Source organism: Mastigoproctus giganteus, chromosome 9 (assembly GCF_048544385.1).
Source record: "Mastigoproctus giganteus isolate SK-2022 chromosome 9, ASM4854438v1, whole genome shotgun sequence".
Lineage (NCBI taxonomy): Eukaryota > Metazoa > Arthropoda > Arachnida > Uropygi > Thelyphonidae > Mastigoproctus > Mastigoproctus giganteus.
This window is the reverse complement of record NC_143583.1, coordinates 95,066,773-95,083,481: the sequence shown is the minus strand read 5'-3', so window position 1 is coordinate 95,083,481 and position 16,709 is coordinate 95,066,773. Positions and strand designations below refer to the sequence as shown.

Here is a 16,709-nt window from a genome sequence, read left to right as displayed (position 1 = left end):
CACAAAATCAAAAGAAGTGCATTTAGTTGATATAGATGGACAGTGCACTGGTGAGTCAGTTTGGTGTGACATAAGCACTGCGAAAGCAAAAATAAGAGTAGGAGTGTGTCATAGGGCTAATGACTCGAACGAGTACAATGAACAATTGTACAGAGAAATAGAGTGGGCTAGTAAATCACACTGTCTTACAATGGGGGATTTTAACTTCCCAGAATTGACTGGAACTTGTTGGTTGGTCACTTGCACACTAGTAAGACTTTTGTGGATTAATTGTATGATTGATTGTTTTCTGCAGCAGCATGTTCGAGAGGCAACCAGACAAGGTAAATACTCTTGATCTGGTTATCAGCAGTGATCATTCGTATATTAAGAATTTGCAGATAAAGGAACCACTAGGGGGCAGTGATCACAGTGTACTGATTTAAGATTTACTTAAAGATATAATTACCATCAGGGGTAAAGGAAAAGGTTTTTGCTTCCGTAAAGGGGACTACAGTGGTCTCAGGCAGTTTTTAAATTCTGTACAGTGGGATCAGCTGATGATGTTACCAACAGCAAATTCTGAGTACGAAGCATTCGAGGAATTAATCGTGGAAGCTACTAAACGTTTCATACCTATTAAGATATATTATTCAAGGTTTAGGCCTAAATGGCTGTCAAAGGAACTAATGAGACTCGTGGGAAGCATATAAATTATCAGGCGACACAGAAGCCTATGGCAGATATAAGCTAGTCTATAATCAAGTCACAAAGGAGGTTAGGCAGGCAAAGGCAGATTACGAGAAATCTTTGGCAAAGGATGCTAAGAAAAACAGCAAAGATTTCTTTACTTATATAAACTCTAAAAGGAAGTGGATTAATCTGATTGGTCCACTTTATATCGATGGTTCGACTGTTGATGATCCTGCTCAGATAACAAACAAACTGAATGAGTATTTTGCATCTACATTCACACATGAGTTATTAAGGATTGAAAATGCCAGAAGGTTATCAAATTGTAGCAGGGTGCTTAATGATTTTGTAATAACTGAGAGCAAAGTGGAAGAGAAATTGTTGAAGTTAAACATAAGAAAGGCACCTTGGGTGGATGAGATCTATCCAGTTATATTAAAGGAAGCGAGAAAGGAAGTAAGCAAACCCTTAGCCATAATTATGAGAGCATCCTTGGACTCAGGGGAGGTCCCCAGGGTCTCAAGATGTGAAAATGTATCCCCAATTCACAAAGGGGGGAATCAAAGGGTGACATGAGTAATTACAGACCAGTTAGTTTAACTTTTGTTCCGGATAAAATAATGGAGTTACTGGTTAAAGATGCATTGCAGGATCATCTAGACAAGACTGCAGCAATAATTCAGACACAGCATGGGTTTGTTAAGGGAAAGTCTTGTCTGACAAATTTGATTGGATATTATGATATGGTTACAAAGGAACTGGATGCAAAAAAAAAGATTTTGATATTATATACTTGGATTTCAGGAAAGCTTTTGACACTGTTGCGCATAGAAGATTACTGTACAAATTGGAGCAGTATGGTATTAAGGGTAAGTTGCTACAAAGGATAAATTGGTGGTTGAGTGGGAGAAGACAGATGGTGGTAATCAATGGGTGCTGCTCTTCATGGACTAATGTTATTAGTGGAGTCCCACAGGGTTCGGTGTTGGGTCCACTGTTGTATATTTATCAATGATATTGATGAAGGTATATCAGGCTTAGTGTCAAAGTTTGCAGATGATACAAAGGTTGGCAGGGTTGTTAATGACAGTAATGGCAGTGTGCTACTGCAATAGGATCTAGAAAATTTGGGAAGATGGGCTGAGAAGTGGCAACTGAAGTTTAACATTGACAAATGCAAAGTACTGCATATGGGTAGAAGTAACACCAGAAGAACATACCAACTGTGTGGTACTACACTTAGGGTGGTAGAAAATGAAAAAGACCTGGGAGTAATTGTGCAGTCAGATATGAAGTTTACTGAGCAATGCAGACAGGCTGCCAGAGCAGGTCATGGGGTTTTGTCAATGATATACAGGAATTTTGCTAGTAGGGAAAAGGAGGTGATTGTCCCTCTGTATAAGGCAATGGTCAGGCCATGCCTTGAGTACTGCGTACAGGTCTGGAGGCCTCATTTTAGGAAGGATGTAGATTTATTTGAGCATGTACAGAGAAGGGGCACAGGACTGGTGAGGGGAATGAAGGGATCCTCTTACCAAGAGAGGCTTAAGTTTTGCAAATTTCAACGGCTGGAGACTAGGCACCTGCGAGGTGATCTGATTGAGGTGTATAAGGCCTTGTATGAGTTGAGCACACTGAATTCAAATTGAGGAAAGACAGCTGTAGAATAGATGTGCGGAAATTTGCCTTTAGCCAGCGGGTGGTTAATTGGTGGAACAAACTTCCATCTGTCGTTATGAAAGTTGATAGGTTAAATAAATTTAAGGAGAAACTGGACAAACATTTAGAGGGAATGGTTGTGTGAATTTTTTTTTTTTTTTTTTTGGCTGATGCTACATAAGCTCATATGCTTGCTTTCTTGCATCACATGCCATGATTACTATTACTTTTGACACAGGATAACTTGGGAGTTTTGACACAGGATAACTTGGGAGTTTTTTTTTGGCTGGTGCGGCATAAGCCTCGGCTCCCTTGCACCATATGGCTAATAATAATAATTTCAACCATATCCACACTTTTTATGAAAAGTGCAAATATGCTGAAAGTGCCATTTTCTAATTTACCAACACTATCCATTGTACTTCTGATTAACACTAATGCACCTTAATATCTAACTTCAATTTCTAACTACTGTGCAACAACAAAATGCAAGTTTGTCACTTGGATTTGTTCTGCAAAAACAAATGCTCAACAAAAATTAGCAGTGACTGGATATGCATTAATCCATACATTGCACTCACTCTATAAAGAACTGAGAATAAGACAGATCTTTCCTGGTAAAATTAAAAAATTATTTTAACAATTACTATGTGTATTTTAGTGCAATTGCATCATTTATACAAAGCTAAATATAAATTAGCAAATTTGCAATAGCGGCATTGTTTAAGTTACATCTCATATTGTGAATACCTTCACGATGAGTTGCCATGACATTGCACTACTTCGAATAAGTAACGCTTCACCCGAAGGAGAAGACTGTTGTTACTTATTCTCAGTGGATACCACCACCCAGATGGCACTGTTTCAGAGCTATTTGCCCTTCTTCGGAGGGTGGGTGGGTGGGTAGGTAGGTACCCAAGTGATGTAATAATGGCAAAACAGTTGTGAAGTATATCTTCACAATATGAGAGATGCCTGATGGTGTATGATATAAGTTAAGACTCTAATGCATTAGGGCTTAAAGCCTCAAGCTGCGAAAGAGATTAGACTGTGTGTTTTAGTGCAATTGCATCATTTGGCCCTTCTCCTTCGGTGAAGCGTTACTTATTCAAAGTAGTGCAATGTAATGCAACTCATCGTGAAGGTATTCACAATATGAGATGTAACTTAAACGATGCCGCTATTGCAAATTTGCTAATTTATATTTAGCTGTGTATAAATGATGCAACTTCACTAAAATACGCATAGTCGAATCTCTTTCGACTATGAGTTGCCATGACATTGCACTACTTCGAATAAGTAACGCTTCACCCGAAGGAGAAGACTGTTGTTACTTATTCTCAGTGGATACCACCACCCAGATGGCACTGTTTCAGAGCTATTTGCCCTTCTTCGGAGGGTGGGTGGGTGGGTAGGTAGGTACCCAAGTGATGTAATGATGGCAAAACAGTTGTGAAGTATATCTCCACAATATGAGAGATGCCTGATGGTGTATGATATAAGTTAAGACTCTAATGCATTAGGGCTTAAAGCCTCAAGCTGCGAAAGAGATTAGACTGTGTGTTTTAGTGCAATTGCATCATTTGGCCCTTCTCCTTCGGTGAAGCGTTACTTATTCAAAGTAGTGCAATGTAATGCAACTCGTCGTGAAGGTATTCACAATATGAGATGTAACTTAAACGATGCCGCTATTGCAAATTTGCTAATTTATATTTAGCTGTGTATAAATGATGCAACTTCACTAAAATACGCATAGTCGAATCTCTTTCGCAGCTTGAGGCTTTAAGCCCTAATGCATTAGGGTTTTAACAATTACTTTAAGTTTTAGCATAAATTTTTCTCCATATGTAGAAATTCAACATGATGTATACACAAAGAAACTCAGCACTTTTTGATCTTGAACATAACCAAAATTTCTATAGTAATAAAGGACAGAAAATATCTACATCTCAGAAAAATATGAATTTGAATACTTGAAGAACACTTGCATTAGTGGGGAAGTTAGAAGACGAAGGCCTTGCAGTAATCGATGTAGGCCGTGTACAGGTTGCGGTGCTTCTTGTAGGCTTGCTCTATAACTGCAGCATCTACGATTAATTGTTCCTTGCATCTTTTGCTCATCCGCTTGCATCCTTTCTGCTCTTCGGCCATTATGTTCTGACTCTCTAAGTGGTCTGATATCTTCTTGGTTATGCAGCTGGTCAGGATCTTGTACATCATTGGGAGGCAGGTGATTGGCCTGTATTTCACTGGGTTTCTTGTATTTTCATCTTTAGGCTTCAGATATGTGATTCCTTGAGTGAGAAACTTCAGGATTATCTCTGGGCACCTTATCATTCTGGTGAACTGCTCTGCTAGATGCTTGTACCAGTAGTTGTGGAAGTTATCTATTCCTGGGGTTCGAATCTCCCACTCTCATCTCTTTTACGTCCTTTATTTTCTTCCATTCTAGTTCTATCCAGAGGGCTCGGCTGTTATGTCTTACTTTCCTGCTCCACATGTTGCTCCAGAACTCCTTGATCGTCTTCTGCTTGGGTAGTTCCATTCCCTTCTTTCCCGTCTTCCCTGAGACTCCTGTAGAAGGCTATTTGGTTGTCCTCATCGAAGATTCGGTTGTTTATTTTCCTCTGAAAGCTCTCTTTGTATCAGTGTAGTCTCTTGCTGAGTGCAAGGAGGTTCTGCTTATTATTATTATTATTATTCACTTATTTTTTGACTATAGCCACTACGGATCCTTAGCATTTCATATTGAAAAATTTTTATCTACAAACCTTTGCTTGATTTCTTTTCATAACTGTTCCTTTTTTTTAATTCCCCCCCCTTTCTGCCCTATGCACATTTCTTGTTTTAATTTTACCATATTATTTTTCTCATGTATTGGCTTAATATGCTCTCTCAATCAGCTGGTTTACAATGAAATTTTTGTGATACTTCACTTTAGTCATTCTTCTTCACTGCTTTATATTATTTTATTATATTTACTATTTGACTTTTAGACATTTTAGCCATATTGCACATCTATATATTCTTCAGATTTTATGATCGCCTGTTCTCGGCCACCCATGGCCGAGAACAGGCGATCATGGTTTTCTTCATTTATTTCTAATTAGACAGACAGACACATACACAAATACATGCATGTACACACACACACACACACACACACACACACACATGTGCACCCATCATATATCAGTGGACCCCTGCTTTACAATATTAATCCATTCCAGAGACACTATCGTATCATGAAAATATCATAATGTGAACCCAATAACACAATGTTTTTTGGTAATGCATTCCAAGGCCTCAGAAGTTGAAATTTTTGCTATATAACTAAGCTATTTATCTCTCTAAAGGGTCATTTTTATAATGGAAATTGTGCATATTGGGTTAAAAAAAATTGATTAAAACTAATATATTGATTAAAGCACAACACAAAAAATTACTTCAACAAAAGGATGCAAAACAAAACATACAGCCAACACATTTACAAAAACTGCTATTGGCTGAGAGGAAGGACCATGTGTCCAGTCGAAGACAAGACAATCGTAAGCCAAGTCCATTGTAAAGTGAAAGTAGTCACCTCTTAACATGGTCACTGGTTAGTAGAATCAGCCGCTTTATAGAATAAAATTTCAGAAATAAATGCATTACACTTTCATCGTTATGATATATTTGGTTATAAGAATCAATTTTGAATGTCTTTGTGATATTTCTGGAGATCACAACTATAAAACAATAAAAACAATTTGCAGTTTCCAGTTTATTGGGCTTTTCTGTTAGTACAATCTAATTATAAACGGGTAGTAAACTCGATCTTATTGCATTTGCAATAGTACTAATAGCTGGAATTCTGTGGGTTTTTATGTCGTTATTATGGTGAAATGTGTTTCCCCTTCTTCTGCAATCATATGAAAAACATAAATAAATTTTAAGAAGCTTCTCTTCATTCCTATTTTTTAATTTTCTTAAACTTGTTACTCCACAATTTGTGTTGCAATTTTTGCATTGAATTTCTGTCATTATTGATTGCTTATCATTTTTTACTGCTTTAAATTTTACAACAAAAAAAAATGTCAGTGAACAGAAATATCAATTACCATGTACATATTACAATAATAATTAGGCTATGTACGTAAGTGGAAATTTATTTTTATTTTGCTAACCTTTGGAAAATATTATTCCGATTTTCACGTATAATTTAACTTGTTAATTGGCAAGGTAATAAAGCATTAATTTGTGCTTTATATCTTTACTTTTATAGCCTGTGGATAATATTCCTCATATTTTTGCTTATTAGAATTGCTGTTTAATAGAATTAAAATGCAATTCGCAAATGGGATCACGATAATTGACACTTACCACATATCGTATAGTGAACAGAGAGTCCATCGTAAAGTGAACCAATCATAAAGCGGGGGTCCACTGTGTATATATATATATATATATATATATATATACACTTTTTTTTTTATTTAAAAAAAATTGGGAAGCACCTATGAGATACTGCACAACTACTAAATAAATATAGTTGCAAGGACAGTCACGTGCAACTTGACAGTAGATGTATGAAAACAAAATTTCACTTCAAACACTACCTCTGTAATTAGGGAAACAGAGAAGTTTCTGTCATTATTTTGAGTGAAGATTCTTTTTTTGCAAGGGACCTGTAAAGTCCCACATGACCATAAAAATACAAAACTCTTCACCCATTTCATTTGCCCATCTCAGAAGAGATGGGCAAATGAAATGGGTGGAGGGTTTTGTACTTCTTGTTTTGGTTGATGCTGTTTAAACTTCTCTCCTGCATTTTGTTTTGCAAATATCAAAAAGTACTGACCTGCATTTATAAAAACATTTTCTACACTATACTGAACTTCATTCTGAGAAGGTATATCCTTCCAAGCAGTTAGAAAAGCCCTCTTATCCATCAATCCATCCTCAGTGCATAGCACATGTATGGGCACTAGACAGCTGAAGTAGAATACATCCACATTGTTTTTAACTGCCACCTAGTGAATAAAATCAGTATACTGACATTAAATAAATATCTTTAAAAAAAGTAAAAATATTCTATTGCACAATAAAAAAATTTATATATAATAATCTTCTTTTGATACAGTATCTACCAACGTCTGAATTTTAAAAACTGGAGATTTGTTGATTCATTTTCATCACAAAAAAATTCATTTTTTTTAATCCAATCTTTGGTCTTGACATTAAGTTTCCTGACATATTACACAACTTTTATATTCACTTTTAATAACCAGTAAACTATAAAACCCCAACAGTCAATGAAACACTTTTTTTTTTTTATTTTAGTGCATTAAAATTTATAAAAATTATTTCTTAAGATCTTACTCCTGAACCATTAGGTTAGAATTAAAAAATGTGAATTATAAGTTTCCAAAATAGAAAATAAACATATGCAGAGAAATATACAGGGGGTGTTTCAAAAGTATGAACAAGAATTCTGGGATATATTCTAGGGTGCAAAATAAAAAATTAAAAAAAAGTACCATAAATATAAGATGTGATGACTGAACTAGGACTGAACTAATATTTGGAAATGATGAACCTTACCTATTTGAATGGATTTCCTTCAGAGTAGTCTCCTTGGCACTGTATATACTGATCCCAATGCTTCTGAAACTTCTAGAAGTATTTCTGATAAGATTCTTTTGTGTAATTGCTAATAGTTTCTGTGTCACAATCCGAATAATTTCTTCAGTTGTTGCAAATCTGTGACCTTCTAGGGGGGTTTGAAGTTCAGGGGCTAAAAAAAATCATACTGAGCTAAATCTGATAAGTATGGCAGATGAGGAACCAGAGTGAGGGTGTACAAGAATTTCTTGACCAGAACATGCTGAGTGTAAGGAGCATTGTCATTACACAAGTGTCAATTCCCTGAAGCCTACTTAGCATAAGCATGAGCTTCACATTTCATTGAGATTGACTTGCTTTTTTTTTTTTTTTTTTTTTTGAGTCTTGGAAAGGATGAAGTCTTCCACTAAGAAGACTCATCACCAGTAATGATGGAAAAAAGAAAGTGTGCACCCGCAGCACACTAACAAATATCGTGAAATCTGGGAACTTGCTACTCTCTGTGATCATCAATGAAGATGCAAGGCACAAAATTGGCTGAAATACATCACTCAAATCTTACATTAAAATTAATTGATATATCCCATAAAAAAAAGCAACTTCACTAGAAACTCTGCATATAGTTAAATGCTCCTGATCAGATCAGTGATTGAATCATTAGTTTTTAGACTTGAAAAGAAGTCAGACTGATGATCATCTTTAATGAGAAGCTGCTCTCTTTAAACTCTGCAAACCACTGAAAAGTCTTCAAATGATACATAGCATTTGCTCCAAAATGCTGTTTTTAACATTTCATTGGGTTTCTGTTGCACTTTTCTCTAATTTGAAACAAAATTTAATGCAAAATTTCTACTTGGTAAAATCATTCATTTTAAAATGCAACAAAACACATAAAACACCTTTTATTGATATTGCACTAATTTTTAGAACTAAAAGCTAATCAACATACTATGTCTATTACTATGTCTACATAAGTCATTACACATGTTGCAAAGTCAAAAACTTGCTATGACAGCACAATTTCAAAATACAAAAGCTGTCCCCAAACTTTTCATCACGTGTGTGTGTGTGTGTTTCGCATTAAATTGCTTAATTGAAAGACATAAGTGGGATAAGCTAAGGAAAGAAAATATTAAAATAACAATGTGCTCCATGTTGAGAACTAAAATTAAACAATTTACTGAAACTTAATAAGAATGATCATTCCATAGCCAGTATATCCAATATATTGAAATAACTTGCTAACTAATAACACTTTGGATCCAGCCTTGGTGTCTGAAAAATTGTGGGGAGCACCTGGAAAGTAATTGTCTCTCATTTACACTGAAAAATGAATGATAGATTTCTCTGATGGATTTCTGTTTGTCACTTATTTGAAAGATGAAACTTTTTACTGATAGTTACTTTCCAAGCATTCTCATGCAGTTTTCAGACTTGTTAATGGATAAAAAAGCTGGATCTGAAACGTTGTCATCAGACAGAAAATTAGTTCAGTATACTGGATACAGTGGGTGTGGAATAATCCCTCCTATTAGGTTTCAACAAACTCTTTGGATTTAAAAACATAAAGTAGAAAAATAATATCAACGAAACATAAGTTACATTGATTAGCTTTTAGTTCTAATACACCAAGCTAAAAGCAGGATTTTTTTTTTTTTTTTTTTGGTAGTTGTTGGCGCATCGGCTTCTGTGGCCATAGTGCACCGCCTAAGGTTTTTTTTGCAGTACTTTGATCCAAGCCCGAGGCGGGATTCGAACCCGCAACCTTTGGGTTGCCAGGTAGGCACTTTACCCTCCCAGCTAGCCCGGTCGGCCTAAAAGCAGGAATTAGCTTTTAGTTCTAATACACCAAGACATTTTTTTTAAAGCTTTCATCTTGCAGAAGCTCTTGGATTTGAGACCTCACAAAGATTCCCTCTTTCACTTTTGCAGAACTGATTTTCAAAAATTTTCACTTAAGTAATGAAATCTTCTAAAATTCATTTTACACATCACTTTCACAAACTCTTCATTAGGCAAAGTTTAAAGTCGAGAGGTAGAAGGAAAATCTTCATTGGATAGTGATGGAACATTAGCATTAACAGAGGCATATGATGCAAGAAAGCCAGCTTATACAGCATCAGCTAAAAAAAAATCCTTCCCATTTCATCCATTCATTCACTCCAAAAGTTTTTCCAGTTCTTCCTTGAATTTATTTAAGTTATCAACTTCCACAACGACAGATGGAAGTTTGTTCCAGCAATCAACTAACTACCATCTGGCTAAAGGCAAATTTCCGCACATTTATTCTAAAACTGTCTTTCCTCAATTTGAGTTTATGCCCCCTCAGGTTCGTAATCGGAGCAAGTGAAAGAATCCCATCAGCATTAAGCCTGCTCAAACCATTCAAGGTCTTATACACCTCAATCAGATCACCTCGTAGGTGCCTAGTCGCCAGACACTGTAATTTGCAAAACTTAAGCCTTTCTTGGTAAGCACACCCCTACACTATGTAGTCCTGGCTCGTACATACTTCTTTGAGGCCAATTACATCTGCTTTTACAGTCCAACAAAACACCTAAAGCATTGTGGTGGAACAGCTGTCTCATAAGTATAGTACACAATAATACTTTGTGAACCCTCCTTACATGTCCATTAACATACCAATGACTCTTTTTTTTTTTTTTTTTTTTTTTGATTTGGTAGTTGTTGGCGCATCGGCTTCTGTGGCCACATTGCACCTCCCAAGGTTTTTGCAGTACTTTGATCCAAGCCCGAGGCGGGAATCGAACCCGCGACCTTTGGGTTGCCGGGCAGGTACTTTACCCACTCGGCTAGCCCGGTCGGCTCCCAATGACTCTAAGAGCACTAAAGATATTCCACTGATGAGGGCTGTATTGAATTGCTTTAAGTAATATCTTTATGTTATTGTATACCTCCTTTAGATAGGGTGACCATATACTTTTAGAGCAAAACAGGGACAAAATGTGTTGCAAAGAAGAAAATCCAGGATGAAATCGGGACAATGCAACTATTTGAAAGAAGGAAATTCAGGAAAAAATCAGGACAATGTTAGTATTCGCGTATTTTTAATTATATGTACCTTCGTAAGTAAAGTAAATTATTTTCTAATTTTCTGAGTACTTTAATATTTTACTTAGTGTGTATTAATAAATAATTTAACTTTAAAAATTTGTTTAAAAATGTGCAACAAAATATATAATGAATCAAATTTATAAATTTTTTAAAGGTGGGATAATTATTGTTGTTATTTGGTTTTAGGAGCATTAGCAACTAAGGCCATATTGCTCCAGGGATATGCAGTGGTCATTCCCTGACCTTACCGCATCCTCCATATTTGTTGGTCATGGGCTCAAACCCCGGTCTAATCAAGAAGCGTGTGCTACGCACTGCTGCTCCTGCCCACCTCGCTACGGAGGCGTCGGTGGGATAATAAAGTTGCATTAAAATTATGTGAACAGATTTTATAAATGAAAAGAAAAGAACTCATCGTTGTTCTTTTTTTTTTCTTTTTTTTTTTCTTTTTTGTTAGTTCAGTGGTAATCATTAAACATGTAATCTCTTACTCTTTATCTTCACCTTGTTTTTCCTTATTTTTATGCCATCGTATTTCTCTGATGTAGAAATTTTTTTCAGTATGGTATTGTCTTTTTTTTTGTTTTTTTTTTTAACTTTTCATAGAATTGATTTCAGTCTTCTGAAAAATTACATTTTATAATTAACAACTTCGATATCGTGGAAACATTAAATCAACTTTTTTCTAAAGACCACGCCATTTTTAGTGGCAAAAATACTCTTTCTCTAACAGAGTCGATGTTCTTGATAGACATAAAGCAAATTCTACCAAATGGCATATACAGCCACTCCCCAACTTACGTAAGGGTTGTGTTCCGCGGAACTCTACGTAAGTTGGAATTTCCCTAAATGCTTATGCAGAACTTGCAACTACATGTGCTGAATTTCATTGACGCAAAAAAGAAATGCTCAACGAACATGTAAATAGACTTATTTATTCATTTTTTTTTTTATATCATGCACAGGAAAAGTTACAGAAGTATACAAAATTTCAAAATTATAAAAAGAGAGATAGGCATAACGTCAGCAAGTTTTACCTTTCGAGCATCATTGCCAGAATTAACTCTCCAGCTGATAAGCATGCCGCTGCGGCAACTGAGGGCTGTGGAGATTCAGAAGGTATTTTTTCCAACACATCACAAAATTTCTTTGCAGCTGCAGAATTGGCACTGGTGACTTCACTGCATAATTTAATGTTTTGGAAACCTGCTTTCCACGGGGTTCGCCGTACTTATCCTTAATATATTCATAAAGACTTCTTGCTTTTGCTTGAATGGCCATTGGACTCAGGAGCACATATTATTAATAGTTTTTTCATCTTCGATATAGCACCTGAACGTTGTTTTGTGATCACCGTTGATCTTAAATGTGTTGATCCTTTAACATCTTCTTTTATACGCACACTGTCCCTTAAAATAGTATTCACAGTTGAAGCAGCGAGGCCTAATTTTGTGCAATAGATGGCAAACTTTGTCCTGCTTCGTAACTTCTTAATTAATCATCTTCATTTCTAAATCAATTTTGTTTCATTTCTTAGCACTGCCAGCACTTGCACTTTCCATTGGTCCCTTTCCCTTCACTATTGTAATAAGTACAAGAACTCCCTGACTTATGTAATACTCGACTTACAGAAATTCGACTTTACATAAGTTTTTGCTGGCCGGTGCAAACTTAAAAAAATTGTGGAAATGTATTTTGCATCCTGTAGTAATAAATGGTGGTATCGTGAAAGTATCGTAATGTGAACCCAATAACATTGTTTTTTCCGTAATTTGTTCCAAGACTTTGGAAGTTGAAATTTTCACTATATAACTAAGCTATTTATCTCTCTAAAAAGTCATTTTTATAATGGAAATTGCACTACACTTTCATCGTTATCATATGTTCCATTATAAGAATCAATTTTGAATGACTTTGTGATATTTTTCTAAAGCACGTTTCTGGAGGTCACGACCAGAAAACAATAAAAACAATTTGCACTTTCTGGTTTATTGGGCTTTTCTGTTAGTGCAAGAAACTATAAACGGGTAGTAAACTCGATCTTATTGCATTTGTGATAATACCGATAACTGCAATTGTGTGGGTTTTTATGCTATTATGGTGAAATGTGTTCTCCTTCACTGAAATCTTCAATCATATAAAAAACAAATTTTCAGAAACTTCTCTTCATTCCTATTTATGTATTACTATGATGAAGGGAAAGCAACCAACGAAAAGTGAAAGTGGCAGGAAACAAAAAAAAATTGATTTAGAAATGAAGATAAAAATGATTAAAAAGTACGAAGCAGGACAAAGTTTGTCATCTACTGCAAGGGAATTAGGTCTCACTGCTTCAACAGTGAATACTATTTTAAAGGACAGGCTTATAAAAGAACATGTCAAAGGATCAATGCACTTAAGATCAACAGTGATCATAAAACAGCGTTCAGGTGCTATATCGAAGATGGAAAAGCTATTAATAATATCGATGGAAAATCAGATTCAGAAGCAAGTGCCCCTGAGTTTAATGATCATTCAAGCAAAAGCAAGAAGTATTTATGAAGATATTAAGGATAAGTACAGCGAACCCCAACCCCAGTTCGTGACAAGCAATGGGTGGTTTAATAGGTTCAAGCATCGCGCTGGTTTCCACAACACTAAAGTATGCGATGAAGTCACCAGTGCCAGTTCTGCAGCTGCAGAGAAATTTTGTGATGTGTTGGAAAAAATTATTGATGAAGGTGCTATTCAACGCAGCAAATTTTTAACGTTGACGAGACTGCTCTGTATTGGAAAAAAATTGCCGGATCGAACCTACATTGCCAAAGAGGAAAATACAATGCCAGGTTTCAAGGCATCAAAAGATGGTGCCACGCTCTTGCTTGGGGGGCTAATGCAGCAGGAGATTACAGATTAAAACCACTGCTTGTGTACCAGTCTGGAAATCCTCATGCATTTAAGGGCATCAATAAAGCCCCCCCTACACGTGCATTTCCGATCGAATTTTTATCCATACCAGAGAGCATGGATAAAAATATCTCCCTTTGAGGATTGGTTTAAATGCTGCTTCATTCCCAAGGTTGAAAAATATTGTAAAGACAATGACATTCCTTTCAAGATTTTGCTTCTATTAGATAATGCTTCTGGACATCCTACGCATCTAGATGATTTCGATTCGAACGTGAGAGTCATATTTCTACCGCCAAACAAGACTTCACTCATCCAACCTATGAGTCAGGTTGTTATTTCAAATTTAAAAGCATGCTATTTACGCACAACATTTGCTCAGGCAATGTCTGCAGTAGACGATGAGAAAAATTTCACATTAAAAGACTTTTGGAAATCTTACAATATTTACCACACCATCTTAAACATATGAGAGGGGTGAATGATATGCTTGCTTGCTACGAAGAAATTGATGATGAAAATAAAAAAGCCACCGTCCAGTCATCCATTAATATGTTCTTTCATAAGGTTGAATGGCCGACCCCTTCTAAATCTCCACAGCCCTCTACCTCCACAGCGGCATACTTGAGCTGAAGACGTCAATTCTGGCAACGATGCTCGAGAGGTAAAACTTACTGACATTATGTCTGTCTCCTCTCTTATTTTGGAATTTTTTTAAATTGCACACTTTTGTAATTTTTCCTGCGCATGAGATAAAAAATTGAATAAATACAATAAATAATTTTATTTACACGTTCATCAAACATTTCTTTTTTGATTCAATCAATTCAGCGAGTGCTGCACAAGCATGGGGGAAATTTCGACTTACGTAAAATCCGACTTACGCAGCGTTCTACAGAACACAACCCTTACATAAGTCAGGGAGTTCCTGTAAATAGGAATGAAGAGAAGATTCTGAAAATTTATGTTTTTTATATGTTTGAAGATTTCAGTGAAGGGGAACTCATTTCACCATAACACCACAGAATTCCAGTTATCAGTATTATCGCAAAAGCAATAAGATTGAGTTTACTACCCATTTATAATAGATTGCGCTAACACAAACGACCAATAAACCAGAAAGTGCAAATTGTTTTTATTGTTTTATGGTAGTGACCTACAGAAATGTGTTTTAGAAAAATATCACAAAGGCATTCAAAAGTGATTTTTATAATGGAACATATAATAACAATGAAAGTGTAGTGCAATTTCCATTATAAAAATGACCTTTTAGAGAGATAAATAGCTTAGTTATATAGCGAAAATTTCAACTTCCAAAGTCTTGGAACGAATTATGAAAAAAACAACGTGTTACTGGGTTCACATTACGATATTTTCACGATACCTCCATTTATTCCTACAGGATGCAAAATACGTTTCCACGATTTTTTTAAGTTTGCACCGGCCAGCAAAAACTTATGTAAAGTCGAATTTCCATAAGTCGAGTATTACATAAGCTGGGGAGTGCCTGTATTGTCAACAGAAATTAGCTTGGATTTTAAATTTGAAATATAGCTTGGATTTAAAATGTCTAAATATTTCTAACCAGACATTTTTACAAGAACTATTTTGTTGTCTCCATTCTGGTAATTTTTCCTCCACAAAATTTTTTATATGACAATATTCACCCAATAACTTGTCTATTTACAATTTCTTTAACCTTTTCCCCGTACTTAGACTCAGAAAAACAGTAAGAAATCTCCACATCGTGCCATTCAGGCAATATAATCAGATTTACCTAGTTTTTTTTTTTTTTTTTTGTAGTTGTTGGCACATCAGCTTCTGTGGCCATAATGCACCTCCCAAGGTTTTTGCAGTACTTTGATCCAAGCCCGAGGCAGGATTCGAACCCGCAACCTTTAGGTTGCCAGGCAGGCACTTTACCCACCCGGCTAGCTCGGTGGCTCAGATTTACCCAGTCAAAAACAGAAGTTCTGTCAGACGGTTTCTACCACAGTTCAGGATATTCTACAGCACAATCATAGAACTGGCAAATGATGTTTTGGAAAACATTAGAACTCATACTGTCTTTTTTGTTTAATTCCTCTCATGCTTTTGTAGGAACAAACATTAATAATCTTCTATTTTTAAGTTTAGATTTTAATAACTTAAATTCGCGGTAAACTTTGGAATTTAAGATATTTACTCACTCTATTCGCTCAATGCTTTGATTGAAGTTTTTTCAAGCTGACTTTGAACAAATAATAACCAAAATTTAGCATTTTCATCTTTAAAGAAATTTAAAATTAATGTAAGGCACTTTGGTTGATTCAAAAATTAATTTTTCAATGGCACAAACATCTCTAAAAGTGTGTTTATCACAGATAGCAAGGAAAGAAAGCGTGTATTGCCATGCTGAAGTAAATTTTTATACTCAACATCAGCCTCTTCGCAGAAAGTGTGCTGTTCCATTACTCTAATTGTATATATATGAAAATATTTATAGATTTTTACAACTAAAGCTTCCAATTCTACTATTGGGGAGAGTATCACAACTTGTTTCTACGCAATTATGAATAGCATGAGCAGGAAGTTTTTTAATTTGTTCACATCACTGTTCGTTCCACGACACTGTATACCACCAAAATTAGTATTTGTGTTATCACCACAAAAATGTAACTTTATCGACAATAGCAAATTTTTCAATTGATTTTACAATGGAATCTACAATAATATTTGATGTTTCACCTTTAACAGAATAAACCTCTAGTAATTATACATTAACTTCATTTCTTGGATTAAAATAACAAATCAATTTAACTGCTTTTCTATTT

The 16,709-nt window shown here is 35.5% G+C and overlaps 1 protein-coding gene across 1 annotated transcript in view; it reads right to left on the bottom strand.

The window, feature by feature from the left end:
* The window catches only part of LOC150080558 (AP-1 complex subunit beta-1-like), a 161,785-nt gene that overhangs the window by 14,822 nt on the left and 130,254 nt on the right, over nt 1-16,709 (bottom strand). Inside the window, exon 16 of the mRNA XM_090381498.1 lies at nt 7,172-7,343. Coding sequence (XP_090237624.1) covers nt 7,172-7,343 — 172 coding nt within the window. The remainder of the gene's footprint in view (nt 1-7,171; nt 7,344-16,709) is intronic.